This window comes from Pelodiscus sinensis, chromosome 24 (assembly GCF_052426305.1).
Source record: "Pelodiscus sinensis isolate ZL-2025 chromosome 24, ASM5242630v1, whole genome shotgun sequence".
Taxonomy (NCBI): domain Eukaryota; kingdom Metazoa; phylum Chordata; order Testudines; family Trionychidae; genus Pelodiscus; species Pelodiscus sinensis.
In genome coordinates, this window is record NC_143075.1 from 20857249 (window position 1) to 20882555 (window position 25307).

Consider the following 25307-nt stretch of genomic DNA (forward strand, 5'->3'; position numbering starts at 1 on the left):
CCCGATAAATCTGGCTGGGTTTGTTTGTCTAAAGACACAGCAGGTGGGTACAGGCCGGAAAGAGTCAAAGCCTCACCCGTCCTTCCCAGGAAGTGAATTCTCACCGCGTGCTCACTTCACCTAATGCAGAAGGTGCGTTTCCCTTAAAAGGACCTGGGGATTCCAGTGGATGAGAAGCTAGATATGAGTCAACAGGGTGCCCTTGTAGCCAAGAAGGCTAATGGCATATGGGGTGCATTAGGAGGAGCATTGCCAGCAGATCTAGAGAAGTGATTATTCCTCTTTATTCAGCTCTGGTGAGGCCACATCTGGAGTATTGTGTCCAGTTCTGGGCCCCCCACTATAGAAAGGTTGTGGACGCATTGGAGAGGGTCCTGCGGAGGGCAACCAAAATGCTAAGAGGGCTGGAGTCCATGAGCTATGAGGAGAGGCTGAGGGATTTGGGTTTGTTTAGTCTGCAGAAGGGAAGAGCAAGGGGGGATTTGATAGCAGCCTTCAACTTCCTGAAGGGAGGTTCCAAAGAGGCTGCAGAGAGGCTGTTCTCAGTAGTGACAGATGGCAGAATAAGGAGCAATGGTCTCAAGTTACAGAGAGAGAGGTTGGATATTAGGAAATACTATTTCCCTAGGCGGGTGGGGAAGCCCTGGGATGGGTTCCCTAGGGAGGGGGTGGAATCTCCATCCCTAGAGGTGTTTAAGTCTCAGCTTGGCAAAGCCCTGGCTGGGTTGATTGAGTTGCGTTGGTCCTGGTTTGGACAGGGGGCTGGACCCGATGACTCCTGAGGTCTCTTCCAGCTCTAGGATTCTATGATCTAAAATATCCGCATGTTGTCGTTGATCCAGGACTCTCGTGGCTCCTATGTCTATGCATTAAAGCCAGGGAAGGTCCAGCTGCATGGCCATCAGCCAAGCTCTGGGGAGGTCAACACGGCATTTAACCCTAACCCTCCGAGCCAGGGGCCACAGGCTAGAGGGACTTGTGCTGATGCTTGAAAAATGGCCGTAGCTTGGACCCTGAGCCCACCCTCTGCCTAAGGCTTCAAGCAGTAGCACAAACCCCGAGTCTGTTGATCCTGGCTGGCAGGCCCACTTCAAAATGCCGTGTAGACGTAGCCTAGGGCTGCCTCCGGCGCGCCAATAGCTGCCTTTGGGACCATTGCTTTCGGGCGGCTCAGTGCTGCAGGCTCAGCTCTCAGGTAGGGAACGGATGCTGGGCTTGCAGAAAAGGGGCTGACGGCCCTAAAGAACCCAGCATGTTGGTTTCAGACCCTGGAAGAGGCCGACGGGGCGGAGGCCGAGCTGTGCGAGGTCCAGCACTTCGGGATGAAGGTGCTAGCAGGGATGAAGCCGCCACCTCTGGAAGAACAGCCGCATGGCACGGTGAGCCCTGGTCAGCTGGGGAGGACCTGGGGGCCTGTTGGCCCACTGAGGAAAGCGCCCTGCGGGTGGGGGGAGTTTCGTACCGTACTTGGGAGGGGAGCCGCTCTCTCCAGCTCAGCTAAGAGTTTGTGGCGTGAGACACAGCGAATCTGACGTCCTGTCCCACGCAGGCCAGAGATCCTCCCCAGAACAGCCCCTACAAACCATCCCCTTCGGATCCCAAATTCGCCCACGTTGCAGACTCGCCACAGCCCTTGGCAAAGTGCTCCGACAGTTCGCTCCCCACCCGACCCGCAGCCTGAAATTGCTGAGTGAATTGTCAACCTCCCCGAGAAATCCATGGGGAAATCTGCTCCGTTTGAGCCCAACGGAAGGTTTTCCAAGAATGTTCGACGTGAACCCCTTTGTTCAGAGCAGCCAAAACGTCTCAGGTCAATTCCGCAGGAAAATGTCCCTTGTTTTGTCTCAAGTGGACTGAAACTTTCAATCCACTCAGAATGAGATTTTTTTTTTTGAGGTTTTCATTTTGATTTGGGCATTTGGGGGGATTTTTTCACTTTTTTTATTTTTTTTTAAATGAGCCAAAACACCTTAATCTCCCAGAGCTCCCATCCAGATGTGCCTTTCCTACCTGCCTGGAAGCAGGCCATGCTTCTGGAGGGGGGGGTATGTGCCACCTCACCCTGCTACCCACAGCTGACGCGCCATGTAATCTTAGGACCTCTGGGCATGTCTCTGGATTCCATTCCCTCCCTAGAAACACAAGACGTCAGCTGGGATTCTCCGCCGGTTCCCGTTCTCCTCCTCCCTGCAGAGGATGAGCGTCCTGGTGAAGCTGTCTGGCGATGCCCCGGTGGAGGCGTACATGAAGGGGGCTCCAGAGATGGTGGCCAGTCTCTGTAAAAAGGAAACAGGTACAGGGTAGGGACCCCCGTCTTGTAGCTACTAGGGTTGCCAGGTGTCCGGTTTTCTCCCGGACTGTCCATTATTTGGGTCCCCTGTCCGGTAAAAAAAAAAATGAGAGAGAGAGAGAGAAAATATGGGGTGCCCAGTATTTCCTGTTTCCCTCGGATGAAAGCCTAGTGGGGACAATTTTCCCCTGCTGCATCCAGTGGGGGCGGGGGAATGAGGAGCACAGGGCCATTTAAAGGCACAGCGCCTTTTTTTTTTTTTTTTTTTTTTCCCCTCAACAGAATTTTTTCCCTATGTTTGGGGGGGGGGGGGTTCAGTATTTTTTGTTAAACCATCTGGCAACCCTAGTCCTTACTGAAGAAGCCTAAGAATCTGCCACCCAAATCTCTTCAGGTCATGTACCTGGATTGCCAGCTCCTGCAATAACTGTGAACTTCCTTAGCTTGGGAGCAAAAGGGAAGGGATCAAACCACTCTGTGGACAGGGTATGAAAAGAGTTTCCTCTGGAATTTCCAGTAGCCCACAAGGGGACAGATTCTGATCAGACCTTGTTCCCAGACTTGTTCTGTGCAGGCTCCCTAGTGCCTTGACTGTAGTAAGCTTTTCTGAACTGATGCAGCCTTTTTTCGTAGTCCCTGTGGATTTCTCCCAGTTGTTACGACATTACACTACAGACGGTTTCCGGGTCCTGGGACTTGCCTACAAAACACTAACTACTGTCAAAACCTTTGAGGAAGCTCAGCAGCTGACTAGGTGCGTGAGCAATACATGAGGTTTTCCTTCATTCTCGCTTTCCTCTCTTGTTTCTCGTATGCTCCTTGTGGTACGTAAAGCCCTTTGAGACAGCTAGAGCCAAATGAAATTTAGAACCTAAAAACGGCCATGTTCAACAGTCGGTCTAGCCTAGTGTCCTGTCTTCTGATGGTGGCCAATGCCAGGTGCCCCAGAGGGAGTGAACAGAACAAATAATCATCAAGTGATTACTCCCCTGTCGCTTCTGACAAGCAGAGGCTAGGGACAGCATCCCTGCCCGTCTTGGCTAATAGCTATTGATGGACCTGTCCTCTATGAATTTATCTAGCTCTTTTTTGAACCTTGGTAAAGTTCTGGGCTTTGCAACATCCTCTGGCAAGGAGTTCCACAGGTTGAGTGTGTGCTGTATAGAGAGATACTTCCTTTTCTTTGGCTGTGTCTAGACTGGCCAGTTTTTCCAGAAAATCAGCCGCTTTTCCGGAAAAACTTGCTAGCTGTCTACACTGGCCGCTTGAATTTCCGCAAAAGCACTGACTTCCTACTGTCTGAAATCAGAGCTTTTTGCGGAAATACTATGCTGCTCCCATTCGGGCAAAAATCCCAGTGTAGACAGTTGAGATTTGTTTTCCCCCGATCGCGAAAATGGCAATCGGGGCTTTTTTGCACAAAAGCGCGTCTAGATTGGCCATGGACGCTTTCCCACAAAGAGTGCTTTTGCGCAAAAGCGTCCGTGCCAATCTAGACGCTCTTTTCCAAAAAATGCTTTTAACGGAAAACTTTTCCATTAAAAGAATTTCCGGAAAATCATGCCAGTCTAGACGTAGCCTTTGTGTTTGACCAAAATTCTTTTCTGGGAAGAAAAAGGTGGACTCAGTGGCACTGGAACATTTCACAAATTAGTGTCTGTTTCACTAAATTGTTTCAGCTGGGGGGAAAACAGCTACATCATACAAAAAAAATGAAATGGTTTTTGGGATTTTTTTTTTTTATCCCAGACTTCATTTTCCAATGTCCTGTAATTTTATTAAACTGTTGAAAAATGATTGTTTCATTCAATCCCAAAGCAATTTGTTTGTTTTGGACTTGCTGGCAAACCGAAAAATCCCTTCCTCGCACAGCTCCAGGGTCTGCATTGAAGCCAAAACGAATTCAGGGAAGCTCTCTGGCCTCTGTTAGAGGTCAGACTAGATGATCGCAGTGGTCCTTTCTGAGCCTGGAGAGCTGAATCTCTGAAGAGTAGATCTAAGTGGCTTTTTTTAAGGATCAGACTCCAAATCTGGCTAAAGTAGCTGCTATCGGACAGCATTGCGGCAGTGCCTAGTCTAATTCGCTCCCCTACTCTTGTTCTGGGGTCTGACACGTATGCCATGTGCCCCGTTATGTCCTGGCAGGGACGCCGTAGAGAGTGGAATGAGTCTCCTTGGCTTCCTCGTGATGAGAAACGTTCTCAAGGCAGAGACGGCACCTGTGATCCACCTGCTAAGGAACGCAAACATCCGCACCGTCATGGTGACAGGTAACTGGCCGTGCTGCGTCTAAGGTGGGCACTAGGGATGTTAAATGTAGATTCATTGGCTAATCGAATTGTCAATGCAATTTGCATCGATTAGTCGATAAGGGCACCTCCGCTTTTGAAGTGAAGCCACAGCCCTGGGTGCTACCCTTCAAAGGCAAAAACACTGTGGGGACTCACGCAGTTTCCCCTGGGCCTGTGCTCCCCATGGCATTTCGAAGCAGCAGCACTGCGTGGAGTACCCAGCTGACCATGGGCTCCATGCGGTGCTGCCGCTTTGAAATGCCATGTGCAGCCCGGACCAACTGGGGGCTCCCTAGCTGGCCCCAGGCTGCACGCAGCATTTCAAAGCAGCAGTGCCACATGGAGCCCAGGGTCTGGCCACGGGCTCCCCGTGGAGCTGCTGCTTTGAAGCACCCCCTTATCTCCCCTTCCCCCACTTCCTTTTTCTGATAGAGGCAGCAAGGTGGGGAGGGAAGCTACTAGTTGATTAGCATGTTGACTATCCAATAAGCACTTGCTTATCGGTTAGTCGTTCACATCCCTAGTGGGGAAGGAAGAGGCCACATCTGTCGAAGAGATCACATATTTATAGCTCCTTGCCACACTAATGTAATAAACAGTCTTTTGAAGAAGTGTGGGGCCTAATGGTTAGAGCTCCTGGAAGTCTGGAGTTCTGTTTTTAACTCTGCCCCTGACCGAGTATCCTCAGGCAAGTCGCTCTGCTCCTTAGTTTATTCGTCCGTAAAACGTGGTTAGCAAATCGGACCGAATTCACCATGGGAGGGGCCGGGGAGATTCAAGGTGTGGCAGACCGGGCTGTGTCTGGGCACAGCTGAGGGCGTCCGCTCAGGGCGAATTGCTCACATCCGGGGCTCCTTACAGCCTCCAGACTGGTGACCTCTCCAAACAGGCCACAAACCAGTCCCACAGAGCGCTTCAGCTGCCTGCCTGAAGCCTCACGAGCAAAACCCCTCTGACACCCCAGCAATATCCGTGCCCCAGATGGCCCCGGGCCCCATACACAGGTGGGGGGTCCTAGCACCCAATGCCACCTACCCCGAACAAGTCCTGTCCGGTTCCAAGAAACCAGCCACAGATCCCTGGTCAATTTACCCTCTGGACCTTACCCACAAATCACGCTGGGCCAATCCTTTAGAATCTAAAACTAAAGGTTTATTAACACAAGAAAGAAAAGCCTGAGAGTAAGGTTGTTAAAGAATATTACGTTACATGCACCGAATCTCCCAGTCTTCGATGCAGGCTCTAGCAGAGATGTTACAGCTGCTGGTTTAAAAGTTCTTGTTGCACATCCTACGATCAGGATGGGTTCACAGGTCTTCCGGGCTCTTCAATCCCTGCAGTGCTGCCTCTGGGATGAAGTGCTGAGCTGAGAACAAAATGGCATCGACCGCATGGCCTCTTTATACCTCCTTCCTGGCCTCTTCTTGTATGCAGCAAGTCACCTGGTCAGAGGCCAATCTCTATGTTCCCTGCTGGCTGCTCTCAGGTGACAAACCCCGTTCTTTGGGTGTGTCCATAGCCCATTGAGAGCCATTGTTCCATAGGGCTTTGCTACTCAGCCTGTTCATAGCAATGCTTAACCACATTCACAGAAATATTCAGCTTCCACACAGATTACAGATTCCTACCTACACACACAGACATTATACACACACATAAATAGCGTACATAAGATCAACAAACGATAAGCTCCCATTCAATACCCCACATGGCTCCCTTTTATACCAATTTCTGGGGCCAACACCCTCACCTAGGGGTGCAGCAGCGATCTGGCTGCTTCCCTCCAATTCAGTAACATGACACAAGGGATCTCAAAGTTCTTTACAGACATCCAGGGGCGCCTGGAAAAGACGTGATCCGGGCTCGTGCCATGCTTGTTTCCCTTTGATGGTTACAGGAGGTGTGGAAGTTTTTTTTGTAGACCGGCTGAATGGGGAAGTTCTGCTTTCCTGCTTTTTCGTTTTCTTTATTATGAACTGTGGCAAGCTCAGCAGTGCTAAGTCTGGTTCTGGCTGTGGGCCGGTGTGGCCCCGTTCTGAGAGGTGTGACCCCCCCCCCCACCCCATCTGTCTCTCCTTGCCAGGGGACAACATGCTGACAGCAGTGAATGTGGCCAAGAGCTGCCGGATGGTGGAGGTGAAGGAGCGGGTGGTGTTCGTGAACGCCGCGCCTCCCAGCCACGACAAACCCGCCGCCCTCAAATTCATCTCCGACGACGCCCCCCAGGGCCAGGAGCAGCCAGAAGTGAGTCCCAGGAAGCCCCCACAGCTGTGTGGGTGGGTCCCTTCCCTCATGTGAGAGTATGGCGCACGCACGGCCCTGCAAGCGCCCTCGTCCCCACAGCTGGGTGTGTCAGGCTGGTACAGCAGAGAGCTGGCTTTGGAGGGCTGGCTGCCGCACGTCCCGTAGCACGGGGCCCTGCAGTGGAGCCTGGTAACTGGTTCCCCTCCTCCTTTCCGCCTCCATTTTCTGCAACGTCGTGTCGCCCGGAGGCCCCTGTCAGGAGCTGAGCCCCACTGGTCCAGGAGCTACCCAAGTGCCCTGTGTCTTGCTCCTGCAAGCAGGCCGCCCCTCCACCCCCTGAACATATGTATCCCCTTCACACCACAACAAGCAGGCCCAGGCCGGAGCAGGCTGGTCCTGAGCTTCTCTGTGGCTGCTCCCAACATCTGGCTGGTTGGGATCCGCTCTGCCCTGCCCTTCCTCAGTCCGGACAGGCCATCTCCAGCGAGCTGAGAACTGGGCGTGACCCTGAGTTGGGTCCAGGGGCTGGCCCGGCTTGATCGCAATCCAGCTCTTGTGTTGGCCTGGAGAGGGAGGATTTCCCTGCCTCGGCCGTCGCATCCTGCTCCCCCCCGCCGGCTACTGATCACAGCTGTGGGGCGACATGAGGAGCCAAGCCGGCAAGGAGCTGAGCGGCCGGTGCTGTGGTTTGGTCCGCAGGGCCTGTACCAGCAGGATGCCTCCTTCCTTGAGCAGCCGCCCTGTCACCTGGCGCTGAACGGGAAATCCTTCGCTGTGGTTTGCGAACACTTCCCCCACCTGCTCCCCAGGGTGAGTCCTTCCCTCTCCTCCCGCCTCCCGCGAGCAGCCTGGTGGTGGCAAAGCCTGCCCTGCAGATGCTGGGCAGTGGGGACAGCTACGGTCTCCTGCCTGCCCCCGGCTGGGCTTTACGCGTCGTCTCCTTGTTTTCTGCCCAAGCTTGGCAGGAGCAGAACAAGCTGCCGTGTGCCCGGGCGGCTGTGGGTTTGTCTCGAGGGTTGCCAGGTATCCTGTATTGATCCGGACAATCCGGTATTTTCGTCCTCTGATAAAAAAAAAAAATTCAGAAAATACTGGACACCTAAAATGTCTGGTAAGTTCTGATTTTTTTTTTCCCCAGCCAGGAAGCGAAAATACCGGACACCTGGCAACCCTAGCGCCCCGGGCCCCGACACCCACCGCCCCCAGCCCCATGCTTATCTGGTTCCACAGAGAAGCTGAGTTCTGGCTTGAACAAGAACACAAAATGGCCGCTGGGAAAAAGCCTAAAGACCCAGGGGAAGCAATGCCTTCCCTGGGTCTTAGTGCTCAACTGCTCCCCTGTTCCTAACTCTGCACTCACTGTGAAAGGGGCCATGCTTTTTTAATGCTGTTTTATTATTATTTTTTTTCTCAACAACTTTGGTTTCTTCCCCCCTTTTTTTTTTCAACAGAATTTTTTCCTCTGTGGGGTGTGTGTGTTTTTTTGGGGGTTTTTTTTTGGTTTTTTTTTTTTTTGTTTGGTTGGTTTTTTTTTAAGGGGGAGGGGTGTTCGGTACTTTTGGTTCAACCATCTGGCAACCCTATTTGTCTCCCTGCAACTCGTGCGAGGAGGCAGCCCCTCTCCTGTAGGATTTCAGGGCCCTTTGTAGCTAGGAGTCTCCCCTACACGTGGTCCCTGGGGTTCCCACCATCACTGGCCATTTCTGAGGAGTCTCTGGGATCAGTGATCCCAAATCCCCATAAGAACCAGCAGCAGATGCTGCCTGGATGCCGCTGGCCACGATCCACTGCCCCCATCTACTCCCTGTGGAAGCAAACTGGGGAGCAGCGTCACGCCAGCAAGGAGAACGGCCCTCCTCTCGGGCAGCAGCCACTTCCAGCGTGTTGAGGTGCCCCAGACTCTGGCCCTGAAGCAGCGCTCCATGAGTCTGCTGTGTAGCCAGGCTGGCTGCTGGTGCCTTCGCTTCCCTAACGGTGACGCGCTTTCCCTTTCAGATCCTAATTCAGGCCACGATTTTCGCTCGCATGTCGCCCGACCAGAAGACTCAGCTGGTTTACAGCTTACAGGACCTGAAGTAAGTTCCTAGCCCCCTGGGAGGGGAGGCGCCAAGGGGGGCGATGGGATAGGTGAAGACCTAGCACATCCCTCCAAAGCGGAGGAGCTGAGATTAGGCGATCCATACGTTCCCCTCTGGCCTTAACCTGTAGATTCTGAGAAGTACCAACCACCCTCATCTTTCCCAAACCCAGTGCAAGCTGGCGTGGCAGGACCGGTCCCAGAGCACTGGACGCGTCTTATTAATAGAGACGCTAGTTCAGTGGTCCCCAACGCGGTGCCCGCGGGCGCCATGGCGCCCGCTGGGGCATCTATGTGCACCCACCGAATCATCTGGGCCAGCCCCGCCCCCGGCACGTGGCACATGCCCGGTGCTGGCCCCTGCCCCGGTCGCGCAGCACATGCGCAGTGCTGGCCCCGGTGCGTGGGCGGCCCTTGCCCTGGGCGCACGGCACATGTGCGGCACTGGGCGCAAGGCGCATGGGCGGCCCCGCCCCTGGGCGCCCGGCGGCCCCGAAAGGTTGGGGACCACTGCACTAGGTCACTGCCGCGAGCAGATAACCATGTGGTCATTCGAACACCTTGCAACTCTGCCCTCCGCTGAGGGGTTTTGAATCAGTCTTCATGGAATGACTCTTTGTGGCAAGAAATGTTTTGTAATCAAATGGGGCGGGGCGGGGAGTCGGACACCTGCATCCTGCTCCTGACTCGGCTACAACGTGATCCCTCCTCTCTGTGCCTCCATTTCCCTCGCCCTCCAATGGGGTTGATGATCATTCTAGCCTCTCTCCCCCCGTGGGGAGGGGGGGGGGGGTGAGGCTGAGTGCTATGAAGGGCTTTGCACCTGTTAGCAGGGGATTGTGATGTTGTTTTAACATGCAATGCCCAATGTTCTCCGCCCCTGGCTCCAGGGAGCTGTTTGGGCCAGGATGAGGGGGAACCCTTTGGCTTATATTGTGAGCGCCTGCGTGTCTCTTGCTGCAGCTATTGCGTGGGCATGTGCGGAGATGGGGCCAACGACTGCGGGGCGCTGAAGGCAGCCGACGTGGGGATCTCGCTCTCCGAGGCAGAGGCCTCTGTGGCTTCCCCATTCACCTCCACAGTCGCCACCATCGAGTGTGTGCCCACGCTCATCAGGTGGGCTCTGGCCACCATGGACCTGCGTGGCAGGAGCGGGGATGTGACCACGGCAAGGGGGTGGCAAAACAGTCCTGAGGCCACGTTGTGGCTGTGTAACCGCCACCGGGCAGATTGGAACCTGGGACCTCTGGAGCTTAGTCGAGGAGCCTCTACAGCATGAGCTATAAAGCCAGCTAGCTCTCAGCCTGGGCTGTAGAGGTCTCTTGTTGTTATCTGGTGCTGTGGTCTCAGTGCCACTGCATGGGACAGAGAATCATGCTAGGTGTGTGGGGAATGTGGGGATTAATTCATGAACAATATTCTGAGACTCTCAGAGCTTGTATTTTAGCGACTGTGGCCTGTGACTCCCCAGTCCCTCATATCTTCACCCTTTGCCCTCTCTGCACGTCACCCTGCCGGGAGAATCCATGACCTGCGCTAGGCCCGGGCCCTAGCCTCTCTTGGCATTAGGTTGGCTGCCAAGCTGCGGTCACCAGCAGTGTCATGAGTTGGAGTCCCCCCCGCCCATCCCTTTGCCCCTTGCTATGTATTTTAAGGCTCCTGAACTATCCATTGAGGCTGCTTTGCCCACGAGCCGCCTGGTCTTCCTCCCTCCTCCAAAATGGCGCCCTGTTGATTCATAAACCCCTCCCCCTTGCACGGCCTGGCCCCCGTGCCCACAAATGGCAGGTGTCTCAAGGCTTCCTGGTCTCTTGCAGGGAAGGCCGATGTTCTCTGGTCACCTCCTTTGGGGTTTTTAAGTACATGGCCCTGTACAGCCTGGTGCAATTCGTCTCCGTGCTTCTGCTCTACACGGTGAGTGTTTCCGGGAGACTCCTGGCTGGGTCAGTGGAGCGAGAGGGACTGGAGGGGTCTGGGAAGCTGTAAGACGATGCTGCAGCCTCCACCTTTAGACCCCCCCCCGTTGGAATTCCATGTGGGCCCCTTGCTTGCCACCGTCTCGCAGTCCCTGGCCGGGCGAGCGAGGCGACGGAGCTGGCCGCTTGAGACGTGCAGGCTGAGAGTCAAATGGGCCATGGAGACTGAACTCTCTGGGACCTTGAAAGCTGTCTGTGTGGGAAGTCGGGGCAGGCGAGCGCCTGCAGGCTGTCTGGAGAGGGCAGCTTTGTATGAACGGAGGCCCAGGATCTCGGAGACTGAGTTGAGCGCCTTTCACCAGAGCAGAAAGCTGCCCCGCCAGAAGCCCTGCAGGCGGCAGAACACTGAGCTCCCTTACGGCCTGGTGTCGCCAAGAGCCCTCCGTCCCGGGAGAGGGGCGGCTTTGGAGGAGAGCTCGTCCAGGCCTCGGCTGCAGCCCTGGCGCTTGGTGAAAGTGGGGGGCTGTTCAGGTGAATGAGGGGAGGGAAGTGTGTGCGTGTCAGAGGGGGCGATGGAGCGTTGGGGAGGGGAGCGTCCTGTGATGCCGGACAGCGTCTGGCTCTGCACTGGTGTTTGTAAATCTGAAGGACAAAACAGTAGACACCATGATGTGTCTGTAGGGTTGCCAGGTGTCCGGTTTTCACCTGGACAGTTCAGTATTTGTGTCCCCCGTCCAGTAAAAAAAAACAGAAAATACTGGACATGTGAAAAGTCCAGTGTTTCTTGTTTCCCTCGGACAGAAGCCCAGCAGGGACAGTTTTCCCCTGCCATGTCTAGCAGGGGCAGAGGAGTGAGGACGGCAGGGCCATTTAAAGGCGGAGCGATTTTTTTTTTTTTTTTTTGGCTCAACAACTTTGGTCTCCCCCTTTTTTCTCTCTCTCTCTTCTCTTCTCAGCCAAGTTTGCCATGTTCAGGATTTTTGTTGAAAGGATCTAGCAAACCTATGTGTCTGCTGGAACTGGAACTGTGTGTCCTAGCCCCCTTTACTGCCAAAACAAACGGGGATTCTCTGTGACCTTCTGTAGTCAGGGCCTGTGTTTTTTCCATAACTGAGCTGTCTCCCTGCAGTGCCCAGGCCACTCTGAGGGCTCCGGCACAGCGGACACCGATTTGTTGTAGTGTTGTGAGCTCGGGTCTTTCCTCCCACGGATTCCCGGCCCTGGCAGAGTTTGCTCTGGTGAAAGGAGCTCAGTTGACAGGGTCGTGCTGCAGTGCCTTGCTGTGTCTGCTGGATTTGAACCAATCACCTGGAGAGGCAGCTTCTGCAGCCCCCTGTCCAGTCCCCCGAGCCCTCCCCGTCTGCTCCTGATGTTACCTTCCCTTTCTCCTTCTTTCCTGCCTGCACCCAGATTAACACCAACCTGAGTGACTTTCAGTTCCTCTTCTTCGACCTGATCATCACTACGACCGTGGCTGTGCTGATGGGCAAGACCGGACCCGCCAAGGAACTGGGCACCAAGCGCCCCCAAGGGACACTGATCAGTATTATTGTCCTCGGCAGCCTCCTCCTCCAGACCGCTCTGCTGATCACGGTTCAGCTCATGAGCTACTTCATCACCGTCTCGCAGAGCTGGCAAGTGGCTGCCTGGGAACCTGATAGAGCAGCTAAAAGGGGGGAGCCCCCGGTGGCCCAAAACCTTATTTTGGCCTCAGGGAAGGTCAGATCTGCAGGCATCCAGCCTGGTATCCTGCCTCCACCCTGGCCAGCACCATCTATATCTGTGCCAGCAGGCTGCCGGAGGCGGTTTGTAAGCAACCTGCCCCGAGAGGAAGTTCCTTCCTACCCCCTATCAAATGAGTCGCGCCCTGAAGCATGGGGATTCGTACAGGATGAATCCGTCATCTGGACTTCCCTAGTCCAACAACACCTCTGGTCCAGCCTCATCGGTGATCCTGGGGGTGCTCTAGGGCTGGAGCGCTCATGGGGGAAAACCGGCCGGCTGGGGCCAGGAGCGTGGCTGGAGTAGGGAAGAACGGAGCCCTTGCGCCCTGGTGGGCCTACAGGCCAGCGCAGTGGGGCTCTGGTGGGGGGGGGGGGGGCTGATGCCCCAGAGTTCTGGAGCAGCTGAGCCCTGGGGTGGCCCAAAGGCAGGAGCTATGGAACCGTAGTGTCTTGGGAGGGAGCAGCAGTGGAGCCCCAGGGAGGCAGAGGGGCAGGCATGGACCTCCCGCTCTGATCCGTAGGATGCTGGAGAAGCAGGTTCAGCCTGTGCTCATGTTTGTCCACTAACCCACATCTGGAAGCCAAATGCTGCTTCTAATAGCGGGGGGTGGCACAGGACCAGGAGTGGAGCTATTGGGCCGGCAGCCAGGACCCTGGGGCTGGGGGTGAAGCCCCGGCTAAAACCAAAGTTGCTGCAGCCCCCGCCACCTCCCGAGTTCCTACGCCTGTGCTCTGCAGCCCCAGTCAAGGTAGCCGCACGTTGTAGGCAGGGCCTGCTGTCTGCGCCCAGAGGCTCATGCCTGACCCCTGCCTCTCCCCTTCTTCCCATCCAGGTACGTCCCTTTGAACAGCACGGTGACCGCCCCGCAGAACCTGCCCAACTACGAGAACACCGTGGTGTTCTGCGTCTCAGGCTTCCAGTACCTGATCCTCGCCGTCGCCATGTCCAAGGGATACCCCTTCCGGGAGCCTCTGTACACCAACGGTGAGCCAGCCCGCCCACCTCCGTGTGGGTCTGTGGCGGAGCGGTCTGTGGTCCTTTGGCTCCTGTAACGAGCCTCTTGTGGTGGGGGGGGGCATGTCCGGGCCCTCTGACGGTGCCTCTTTCTCCCCTCCCCCCCCAGTGCCGTTCCTGCTTGTCCTCGTGGCTCTCTTCGGCCTGATGATGGCGCTAACGCTTTACCCGCTGGGCTTCCTGAGAGCCGTGTTGATGCTGAAAGACATCAGCGACATGAGCTTCAAGCTGCTGCTTCTGGGCATGGCCACCCTCAACTTCTTCACAGCCTTCATGCTGGAGGTAGGAGGGGCGGGCATGGGGGCTGGGCGCTCGGGCGGTGAATTCGGGGTGAGGGCCAGAGTCCCCCTCGCTCATACCCCCCATGAGCCGATGTGCCCAATGGGTGCCGGGCATTGCTCCTAGCACCAATCAATGCCACCAAGCGTATCAGCCGGGTGATCCTGCAGAATTGGGGATCCCAAGCTGGGCCCTTCTGATTTACCCCCCAGCGTAATCCTGATCCAGGTCTCCTCCTGGCCTATACCCAGGCGGCCGAAGGGCCCTTGCCCTCCACTGGGCTGCAGGGGGGTGTTGGGAAGGGAGCGGGGCACTGCTCCCCCATTTTCCCTATGTCCCCTGCCAGGAGCCTGAGGGTACATCTAAACTACATTCTTTTTTCGAAAGGAGATTTGCAAATGCGGTGCTAATTTGCATATCTTCTTCCGATCGCTTTTTCGAAAGCGGGTTTTTTTTTTTCCGAAAGTGAAAACAGTTTAGCCAGGGTTTTTTTTGATTGAACCCCCCCTTTTTCGATTGAACCCTGTACACCTTGTTTTTTAAGGAAGAAGGGTTCTTTCAAAACGGGGGGTTCTTTCGGAGGAAAAAAACCGTCTTAACTGCGTTCACTTTCGAAAGAACCGCTTTCGAAAAAGCGATCGGGAGACGATATGCAAATTAGCGCCGAATTTGCATATCTCCTTGCGAGAAAAGAGCGTTGTCTAGATGTACCCTGAGTCGCTCTCCTCCTGCCCCGCCAGACCGCCCTGGACCACGGCATGCTCAACTGCCTGCGCAAGCTGCACCGGAGGAGGGCCTCTAAGAAGCTGTTCAAGAGGCTGCAGCAGGAGCTTCAGCTGCAGCAGCCGGCCTGGCCCCCGCTGAACGAGCCGCTCTTCGCCACGCCCAAAATGGCCATCTCCGTCAGCTAGCCCCGCCTCCTGGGCCACCAGCGAGAGCCTGGCCTCCCCCGATGCAGCCCCATTGTCGGTCCCTCGCAGCCTCCCCAGGGCTCTGGCTCCAGCCAGGCTCTCCGCGGCCGGCCCTGGGGCGCTCGTCTCGGGACATGGCTGGAGCACAAGAATCGACCCTTCCTCGCTCTGGGAAGCAGGGCGCGCGCCTGCAGAACTCCCCTGGAGCAGCTGCCCTTCCCTTGCGAAACGAGTCCAGCCCTCTGGCTGCATGGCACGCACAGTACTGTCCATCCAGACCACTCCTTGCCTCCCTGCTTGGGAAGTGCCCGGATTGTTGCTACTGTTCCCAACATCTGGGCCACATGCCACCCCTGTCACCGCCTGCTGGGGGAAGCTGCAGGCCCAGATTCCCATCCGGAGCCACCCCTCTGAGAGCCAGATCCGTCACGTGTGAGTGACTGATCCGTCCACTAGATCCAGCGGTGTCTGGGAATCGGGGCTGCCCTGGTCACCACGCCCCATCAACCGGTTAGCTGCCCTGGAAAGGGCCCCGGCTGACTCCTCCACCCCCATGGACCACACTCCTCCGTCCGCTGCGGGGTGGCTGGGTCCGATCCCCAGCCGGGTGATTGGCCCTGGGGCGGAGCAGTCCTCGTGGCTGCGTTGCACCGTGTCGGTGTGTGAAGAGGAGCCCGCACCCGGGTGTCCTTGCTTTTAAAAGCCACTCGTGAAAGCTGGCCTCTGTGGCCGGGATGCTGCACTCGCCCTGTGGCTCTTCTCCCTGTCAACAAGCCGCCGGCGTCCCTCTGCAGACAAGGCAGCGTCCTCCACGCAGCTGTGCGGAGCAGACAGCTTGCAGGCCCTGTTTGCAGCACACTGCAAGACCAGGCGTGACCGGCTGCTGAAACGCGACAGAGGGAGGGGTTAGGGATATTTAGAAGATGGTTGAGAGCTGTATTTATTCTCCCTACCCCACTCCCACCCCTTTGCCTGTTCATCAGAGCAGGTAGAATTGAGGCAGCCAGCTGTACTGTCCATCCAGACCACTCCTTGCCTCCCCGCTTGGGAAGTGCCTGGATTGTTGCTGCTGTTCCAAACAGCTGGGCCATGTGCCACCCCTGTCGCCGCCTGCTGGGGGAAGCTGCAGGCCCAGATTCCCATCCGGAGCCACCCCTCTGAGAGCCAGATTTGTGCCCAGCCATTGCTGATGTGCCGTCTGCTAGCACATTGCTGGTGATGCTTCGACACAGTGTTGGAAGGTGTGTAGGCTGTAAGATCTATTTTTATTTGTCAAAGTGCATAGAGTGTGTGAGTGTGAGAGAGAGAGAGAGAGAGAGAGAGAAATCGTGTACATTCTCCAACTTTGTAGTGGTGCTTTTGTGTGTGTATTTAATAAACCAACATTATTTTCCTGAAAACTCGCTTCTGCCATTTAATTGCAACTGGCTGCATTCCCCAGGGACATCCCAACTAGTAATGGAAAAGAGGTGTTGACATTAAATCAGGCTACCCTAAGACTAACATAATAGGGATGTGTATTTGTCATTACATGGGAAATTTCCTTTCCTCAAATAGCAAAAGAACAGTTATAGTCCTTATTTCTCATGTGTTTTACTGAGTACTGTTGGCTGCAGAGTTTTTTATTTTTATATCTACTTCTTCTGTCGCTTGCACAGTCTGATGATTTTGCTGATACGAACCATTTTAACTGCCAAATGCCAAGTCACACATCTACGAAGAAAGAGCAGTAGGTCACACACATACACAGGGTGCAGTCTGGATTGTTGAACAGCTGTGTACCCTCAATGTGGGGGACCTCTTACACTGCTTCGCTGTGAGAGTTACCCCCCTTGGGCTGTTCACACACAGCTCCCAGCATGTCAGTCGCTCCCAATGGTACTGTCAGAGCACTACAGCCAGCCACCTTTGAATTACACCTTAGGGCAACAGCATCAAATACCATGGGTGTGTCTAGACTACATCTCTCTGTCAACAGAGATGTAGATTAGGCACATCGAAATTGCTAATGAAGTAGGGATTTAATTATCCTGCGATTCATTAGCATAAACATGGCCACTGCTTTTTTTTTTTTTTAAATGGAGTTTTTTCGGGAAAAACCTGCAGTCTAGACACGGATCTGTCGAAAATAAAGCCTTTTTCGACAGATCCTGTAAACTTCATTTTTTGAGGAATACAGGATCTGTCAAAAAGGGCTTTATTTTCCACAGATCCGCATCTAGACTGCCAGGAGTTGGGGGGGGGCGGGTTGTTTTTTTTTTGTTTTTCAAAAAAACTCCATTTTGGAAAAAAGTGGTGGCCATGTTTATGCTAATGAAGCGCGGGATATTTAATTCCCTGCTTCATTAGCAATTTCAATGTGATTGATTTGCATCCCTCTGTCGACAGAGAGGTGTAGCCTAAACATAGCCCCCGCCCCCTGGCAAAGCATGTCTAGTCCTCCCAGCCCTCTTCTCAACCACACAGCCCCACAGAAAGTCCGTCACTTTATTAATAGAAAATGACATGCACAAATCCTGTTAGCCCAAACGGAGCTTGCTCCTGAGCTGAGCCAGCAGAGGTATGGGAGAGTGAGTCAGACTTCCCAGGGCATTGTGTGTAGCCAGGAAACCACTCAGCTGCGCTCAGGCTTGTGAATGCAGCCTGGCTGGAAATCTATCGCTTCTCCATTGCTTTCCAGCTTTGGAGTCTGCTCAGCTGCTCGCTAACATGTAACCTCAGAACCGAGTGTCTGACACAGGCGTCACCCAAGAGGAGAACTCGGGGACCCATCCAGCTGTAATTTTCAGTGGCCTTCTCCGATTATAAGACGCTCCTGCCGGCTGTAGTAGTCTCTTCATTGACTTAACTCGCCCTGTGGTCAGCTTTGATTTGCACACGCCAATTCTGTGTGTCCACCCATTTGTACATTAGAGAGACCAGGTGGGTGAGGCGATGGCTTTCATGGACCAGCGTCAGGTGAAAGAGACAAGCTTTTGAATTCACAGAGCGCCTCTTCAGGTCTGGGGAAGGCATCACAAATATCCACTAGGTGGCGAGGTGAGACGTCATCATGAGGGTTCGTTATGGAGCTTTCATTAACACAGCGGCCCTCCTGCAGGTCTGAACAAGGTCAGACTCCAGAAAACACAGCGCGGGGGGGAGCTTTTTGGGAGGAGGAAACTAGTTTTTAGCTGTAGAGAATCACCAGTGGTTCCCTGAGCCTGTCTCCAGACAGCTGCTGCCATGGGCTGGAGTGAGTTGGCACTTCTTTTGTGACCGTATGATCTTGTCCACACTAGGGCTGTGTCTAGACTGCATCCCTTTTCCATAAAAGGGATGCAAATTAGACGTATCGCAATTGAAATGAAGCAGGGATTTAAATCCCCCCCCGCTTCATTTGCATAAACATGGCTGCCACTTTTTCCCGGCTCGGAGCTTTGCCAGAAAAAAGTGCCAGTCTAGACAGGGATCTTTTGGAAAATAAAGCCTTTTCCAAAAGATCCACGTCTAGACTGGCGCTTTTTTCCGGCAAAGCTCTGAGCCGGAAAAAAGCGACAGCCATGTTTATGCAAATGAAGCGGGGGGGATTTAAATCCCCGCTTCATTTGCAATTGCGATGTGTCTAATTTGCATCCCTTTTACGGAAAAGGGATGCAGTCTAGACACAGCCTAGGGGCTTGTAAAACTTGTTTAGAAACCATTGGCAAACACTGTGGCAGCCAAACTCTGCCCGGGTCCTACTGCAAACCGCTACCACTGCATTAAGAGACAGTGCTAAGTGCCTGTTCCACGTGAACATCATTCTTGCACAAATATTAAATTTCACCTGTAATAGCCAAAGCCCATCGAAACATTGTTCTCCTTTGATTATGGAAATGAATGTTTCCACTCATTCAGCATCACTGACGTGAGAGACAATCGCTCTGACTTTGTGCCCGTCAAATTTGGTCAATGCCAACACATTCCTGGAAAACGTTTTGATTTCGCCCAGTTACATTTTCCAAAGGCAAATTGATCCATCTAAAACTTTTCAGGCTTGCTCCACCCAGGAATTAGGATTCACATCATAGAGTGCCATCTGCTGGCACATAGCAGAGCGGGAGCCATGGTAGTCTGTGTTAAGGATGTGAACGACCAGTTGACTATCCATTAGGCGAATGCTTATCGGATAGTTGACAGGCTACTTGACTAGTCACTCCCCCAACCCTTTGCTGCCTCTATCAGGAAGAGGCACAAAAGGGGGAGGGGAAGAAAAGGGAGTACTTGTGGCAGCACCGCATGGAGCTTGGGGACAGACCCTGGGCTCCCCGTGGCGCTGCCGCTTTGAAACGCCGCATGCAGCCCAGGGCCAGCAGGGGCGTCCCCAGGCTGCATACGGTGTTTCAAAGCAGCAGTGCCGCGTGGAGCCCGGGATCAGCTGGGGACGCCCCCGCTGACCCCAGCCTCTGTGCAGCGCAGTCTCTTTGAAACGCCATGTGGAGCCTGGCACCAGGCTGTAGCTACACTTCAAAGGAGGAGGCACCCTATCGACTAATCGAATAAGACGATGCAAAAATCCATCGACTATTCGATTAGTCAATTACTTGATATTTAATATCCCTCGTCTGTATCCACAAGAACGAGGAGTCCTGTGGCACCTTAAAGCCTAACAGATTTACTTGGACAGAAACTTTTGTGGACAAAAACCCACTTTGTCAGCCACAGCAGATGTCAGCACTCTTGTAACAATGGCCCCGATACGGTTTCCTCCTCTGTTTTTTTTCTTCCTCCTTTATCCCCACACCCAAATGCTCTTGGTAACAGAGCAGCCAGGCTCCTGGGCGCTGGAACGCTTTCCCACCAGTAATGTTTCCAGTTTCCACAGACTGAGGGAGTGTTAGCAGCTATAGGTAGGTGAAGCAGGGAGGTGCTCATCCACCCCTCAGCCAGCCTGGGGGAGTCTCATTAGCTCCCATGGGGCAGAATAGGCTCCCCTGAACAGGGTGCTGGTAGGAGCGGGACAGGGAAAGAAGCTCGCTGGGGCTGGTGGCTCAGGAGCACAGCCTTGTTTCTAGAGGGTGGTGAGAAGCGTGGCCTCTGCTTCCATCGCTCGGGAAGCTGGATAAATGCAATGGTGGGGTAAAGGGATGGGGTGGGTACAGGGCCGGATTAAGACCTTCAGAGGCCCTAAGCACTGAAGAGATTATGATTGCCCCCTGTATGTAATTCAAAATAAAAACAATACTATACCGCAAAATAAAATTGTATTTTTCGAAACGACGCAAAACTTACCTGTCTGCTGAAATTAAAATAGCTTCCTTCTAGATTTTCTGATGGCAAAGTTCTGGAGAAGTTCATCGAAGCTGACTCGACGAAGCACGTCCGCTTCCAGACACAATAGGGAGAGTGAATCCAGTCTGTTCTGACATATTGTTGTTCTCTGAGGGGTTTTTTTTTCAGCTGAGAGAGAGTGTTCTGCGGAGGTCTGATCTTCCCCATGATGCCGACTTCGATGCTTTTTTTTTTTTGAAATCTGAAATACATTTTTTCCAAAAAAATTGTTTTGGGGTGGGGGTTTTTTTTGTTTTGTTTTGTTTTTTTTTTTGGTGCCCTAAGCACGTGCTTAGTCTGCCTATTGAGTAATCCAGCCCTGGGTGGGTAAGCACCTGCCGTGTGAGCGTGCGACGAGGCAGGATCACGAGGAGCGACAGGGCTCCCCCTTCAGGGCCCTGACGGAGTCAGTCGGTCCGAGCCTCACTGAGAACCCGAGGGTTGGTCTGTCAGGCAGCCTCTTATTGGCAGCCCAGGCCCCCCCGCTGGTGAGCTGGGAGTGCGGCTTGCCTTGCTGCTGCCCATTGGGCAGGGGGGCGACGGCTCTTTCTACAGCAGGAGGCCAGCTGGTGTGAGCCAGGAGCATGATGGGACTTGAGGGGGGGACGTGATCTGGTGATGTCAGTGCTGGCGGGCGGGAGGCAGTGGGGGAGAGGGAATGGCTGCTGGGGCGGTGGGTGGAGGAGGGTGTTAGTTGGGGTGATGGTTTTGAGGCAGGTTGTGGCTGCGGATGGGGGACAGGCCAGCAGGACCTGCTGGGTGGGATTCTCAAGGGGTGTTAATCCTCAGTGTCTCCTTTTTGCCTGCTGAAGGCATCAGATTTGGAGCAAGCTGGGGTGGAGGGTGAACACAAGACCCTGGGCGGAGGGTGAACCAAAGTCTTCTGTGCTAGCATCTTGCCAGCATCTTGTCTCTCGGGGATCTCGCTCCAGGTCCCATGGAAAAGGCCTGTGTTTGTAAAGGCTAGCTCTGGGCTTGGAGCCACCCCAATGTCCTAGAGAGCTCAGCTGCACGTTCCGCTCATGTCTGCTTCCCGCGTCTCCACTGCAAAACCAGCCTCCGGCGGGCGGGGAACGTGTGTGGGGTTTAGGGCTGGCGAGTTCAAAGCTGTCCTTGCTGGGCCTGAGGCAGCCAATTGGCCAGGCTCCAAGTCCAGACCCATAGCCAGCTGCTTAATGTGCTTGCTCGCATCTTTTGTCAGACAGTCACACAGGGAGTGTCTAGACAGACAGCAGCCACCGTGGCTAACCTCCGCACCGAGGCTGGGCAAAATAAACAGCGAATGTTCCCAGCCGGGCGGGCCTGTCTGTCTCTCCCCCGGGGATCCGGGGTTGCCTTTGTAATGCGTCTGAGTGCTCAGCTAAGAGTCACTACCTGGGTTTATTAGACCTCCCCCCCCCCAAGCCAGTGGTGCCCAACCCGGGGATGTCTTCCTGGGGGCCTGCCAACGGCCGGGCCCAGCCCCCGACTGCCCGTATCTAAGCGCTGTGCTGCTCAAATTATCTTGGGGGTCACAAAACGAGTATAAGGGGGTCGTGGTTGAAAAAAGTTGTGCACCACTGCCCTAGGCCAATCCAGAACCCACCCAGCCTCCCTTCCTAATGGGGGAGCCAGCTTCATCCTTGGGGAAAGGGTGCGGCTGTGAGGATGCTCCCGGGGTGGGCAGGGCTCAAAGGCACCACCCCGGGGTGCCCAGGCCAACGCCCTATCCCCTAAGCCAATCCAGAGCCTGAAACAGGTTCATCCTCCTGCAGCCACGATGGGCGCCAGACCGATAGACGCAGAGGAGACCCACCCCTAGCTCCTTGCCTCAAAGTAGCCGCAGCTGGGGCCAGCAGACACCCACAGCCAGCTGGCAGGAAGCATGCCAGGCCTCTCCCTTCCTGGGGTAAGGGACCAGTCCCTCCCACCCCACCTCTCCAGCGACCTTTGGGTTAAAGCGCAAAAGACCCGACGCCCGGGCTCTGCTCCTGGCTCAGTTGGTGACTTGGGACAAATTGCTTCATCTTTCTCAGTCTGATGCCCCATTCGAGACCGGGAAAGTGAGGTTCAATCTCGGCTTCCTCCCCGGGGTGGGGTTGTGGGGTTCACTCATGGCTGCAAAGCGCCCGGAGTTGATGCTGCAAGAGGGTGGATTGTGGTGCTGGCCGTCGAGCAAGGAGCCGGTTTGCCTAGAACCCCAGCCCTAGCACAGAAGGGCCGAAGCTTCATGTTTTCCACCAGGTGCAAATCTCTCTCCAGGCCCTGCCACCCCGCCTCTCCAGGGACCTGTGCTGGTCCCTCGCCCCAGCAAGGGAGAGGCCTGGCATGCTTCCTGCCAGCTGGCTGTGGGTGTCTGCTGGCCCCAGCTGCGGCTACTTTGAGGCAAGGAGCTAGGGGTGGGTCTCCTGCGTCTATCGGGCTAGCGCCCATCGTGGCTGCAGGAGGATGAACAGCCACAGGAGCGGCACAGCTGCGTTTCTGGTGACGCCCAGGGAAGACTGATGCGTCCTGGTCCGTGTGCAGACGTTAGAGGATGTATCGGCTTTCTGTAGCTGTCACAGAACCATCAGCGTCGGGGCAGTAGGGCCAAGAAACCACAGTCCTGGCCGAGGCCCCTGGACCTTGGTGCAGTACAAGCACAGAACAAGACCACTCCGCCCCAAAGACCTGACAATCCAAGCAGGCAGCAGCAGGACCATGTGTGGGCTTGTCTATAGCTTCTTTGGGCTTACAGGTGCAGGCATCTTCATACCTCTCAAAGGAATGTCCTTATGGCACATCCCTACAGAGCTTCATAGGGGGACACCTGCAGGGTTCTACTGATAAGACTTCAGAAGCTGAGAGCACGGACCCTTCCTTCCCGCCCATGCGCTACCGGGAGGAAACGTTTCCATTCCCTGTTAGAATCCTAGAGCTGGAAGAGACCACAGAAGGTCATTAGGTCCAGCCTCCTGCCCAAAGCAGGACCAACCCAACTCAATCAACCCAGCCAAGGCTTTGCCAAGCTGAGACTTAAACATCTCTAGGGATGGAGACTCCACCCCCTCCCTAGGGAACCCAGCCCAGCGCTTCCCCACTCTCTTAGTGAAATAGTTTTTCCTAATATCCAACCTAGACCTCCCCCCACTGCAACTTAAGACCATTGCTCCTTGCTCTGCCATCCGTCACTACTGAGAACAGCCTCTCTCCATCCTCTCTGGAACCTCCCTTCAGGCAGTTGAAGGCTGCTATCAAATCCCCCCTCACTCTTCGCTTCTGCAGACTAAACAAACCCAACTCCCTCAGTCTCTCCTCATAGATCATGTGCTCCAGCCCCCTAATCATTTTGGTCGCCCTCCGCTGGACCCTCTCCAATGTGTCCACATCCTTTCTATAGTGGGGGGCCCAGAACTGGACACAATATTCCAGATGTGGCCTCACCAGAGCCGAATAAAGGGGAACAATCACTTCTCTAGATCTGCTGGCAATGTTCCTCCTAATGCACCCCAATATCCTGTTGTTTTTCTCCTTCAAGCACAATTGGCATGTACCCTGAGGTTTCCTTTCAGCTTCCTCCAAGCATCCCACAGCTTTGGCCACAGCTGGATATAGGATATCAGACACGGCGGACCAATGTTCTGAGCAGATACAGAGAAACCGCTTTCTTAGGGGCATAACTGATGTCTTGTCTCAGGTTATGTCTACACTGCCACTTTTTTTGGCAGAAACGCAAATCGCGCTCTCATTTGCATACCATCTGCTGATCCTTTTTGCGGAAGAGGTTTTGCCTCTAAAAAGTCCCGTGTAGACGGGGCCATTTGTCGGAAAAAAAAACCCTTTTTGCGCAAGAACCTGTAAACTTCATTTTTTGAGGAATACGGGATCTTGCATAAAAAGGGGTTTTTTTCCGACAAATGGCCCCAGCTACACAGGGCTTTTTAGTGGCAAAACCTCCTCCGCAAAAAGGATCGGCAGATGATATGCAAATGAGAGCGTGATTTGCATATTTTCTGCCGAAAAAACCTAGTAGTGTAGACGTATGTGTGAGTGTTCCCAAGGGCCGTATTGGAGGTTGAGAGAGAATTCTACCCCAGGTCAGATTGTCAAGGACTTGTTGGGGGGGGGGGGGGGGAGTTCACCTTACTTTGCAGCATGGGTCACCTGCTGGGATCATCCACTTAATTCCAGCTTCTAGCATTGACGGCATTTCAGTCTCTCTTGGTCTTGCCCTGTGGCACTCACCAGTGAGTCTCCTGAGGGCAGAAACAATTTAGTCTAACCAAAGTTAACCCCAGGGTAACTAAGTAAAATTTAGCTGGATGTGATTTACAGGAGATGATCTGATGACCCCCTTCTGGCCCTAAATTCTGTGAAATTCTATAAGGCTTCTCAAGGAAACGTGAGGATAACTTGACTTTAAATTGCTGACATTAAAATTAAAGTTTTTTTAAGATTAAACAAGTACCTTTGCCTGCTCATGTCCCTGATGTCTCCTGGTTTTCATGCAGCTTTCAGCTGTATGAATAGTTTTCTCTGGCAACTTGCATCTTTCATTTGACTAGGCATTATAGTTGTTTTGGTCATAGGATACTAAAGAGACATGATAAAGTGATACCTTTTTATTGGACCAACTTCTATTGGTGAAATGGACGAGGTTTGGAGCTCAGACAAGTTTCAAGCTCTGTGTATCTCACCAACAGAAGTCGGTCCAGTATAAGAGGCTACCTCCACCTCCCCTTGTATACAATTTTAAAACGTTTGTGTCGGTTGCTTTGAAGTCTTTATTTTTCCCCGTAAGACTAAAGCTCTCTTCCATCTTGGAGTCTTCATCCTTATTACCATCTTGGTTGCTGTCTGACAGATGCTCTCTCAGGCTACATCTACACTGCTAGCTTCTTCCGCAAAAACTTCTTGTGCAAGAGCGTGTCCACGCTGCAAAAGCACATCTGTGAAGGCTTAATCCCCACTCTGGCATGATAAATACAGAGGTGGGGGACTGCAAAAGTACCCCAAAACCTTATCTTTCCTGGCTTTGGTATAAAACTTCCCCCAAAAAATCTTAAAAATTTAGATTTTGGGGATAAAAATCTGCTGCCACCACCCAAGTACTGATAAGGAAACCAGGGGAGAGATCACTTGGGAAATCTCACCCTAAAGTAAAACCAGGACACACAAAATTAACCAATATCAGGTTAATAAAAAAGAAAGAGAAAGAACTTTTATTATCACCACAATACTCCTGTTACATGCATAATGCCTAGATGGAAAAGTCACCAATTAATATACTCATGGGGGGATTCCACCATG

General features: G+C 53.8%; 1 protein-coding gene across 5 annotated transcripts in view; it reads left to right on the forward strand.

Moving 5' to 3' along the window:
* The window catches only part of ATP13A2 (ATPase cation transporting 13A2), an 86581-nt gene that overhangs the window by 54708 nt on the left and 6566 nt on the right, over positions 1–25307 (forward strand). For 4 of the 5 annotated variants that reach the window (XM_075906749.2, XM_089773019.1, XM_014569586.3 and 1 more), the window contains 13 exons: positions 1266–1379; positions 2137–2293; positions 2924–3044; positions 4436–4560; positions 6665–6825; positions 7525–7635; positions 8821–8900; positions 9866–10018; positions 10720–10816; positions 12229–12452; positions 13376–13527; positions 13667–13839; positions 14577–16147. In XM_075906749.2, coding sequence (XP_075762864.2) covers positions 1266–1379; positions 2137–2293; positions 2924–3044; positions 4436–4560; positions 6665–6825; positions 7525–7635; positions 8821–8900; positions 9866–10018; positions 10720–10816; positions 12229–12452; positions 13376–13527; positions 13667–13839; positions 14577–14747 — 1839 coding nt within the window. In that variant the 3' untranslated portion in view covers positions 14748–16147. Of the gene's footprint in view, positions 1–1265; positions 1380–2136; positions 2294–2923; positions 3045–4435; positions 4561–6664; positions 6826–7524; positions 7636–8820; positions 8901–9865; positions 10019–10719; positions 10817–12228; positions 12453–13375; positions 13528–13666; positions 13840–14576; positions 16148–25307 lie in introns of those variants that run through there. The other variant, XM_089773018.1, reaches the window with a different exon arrangement.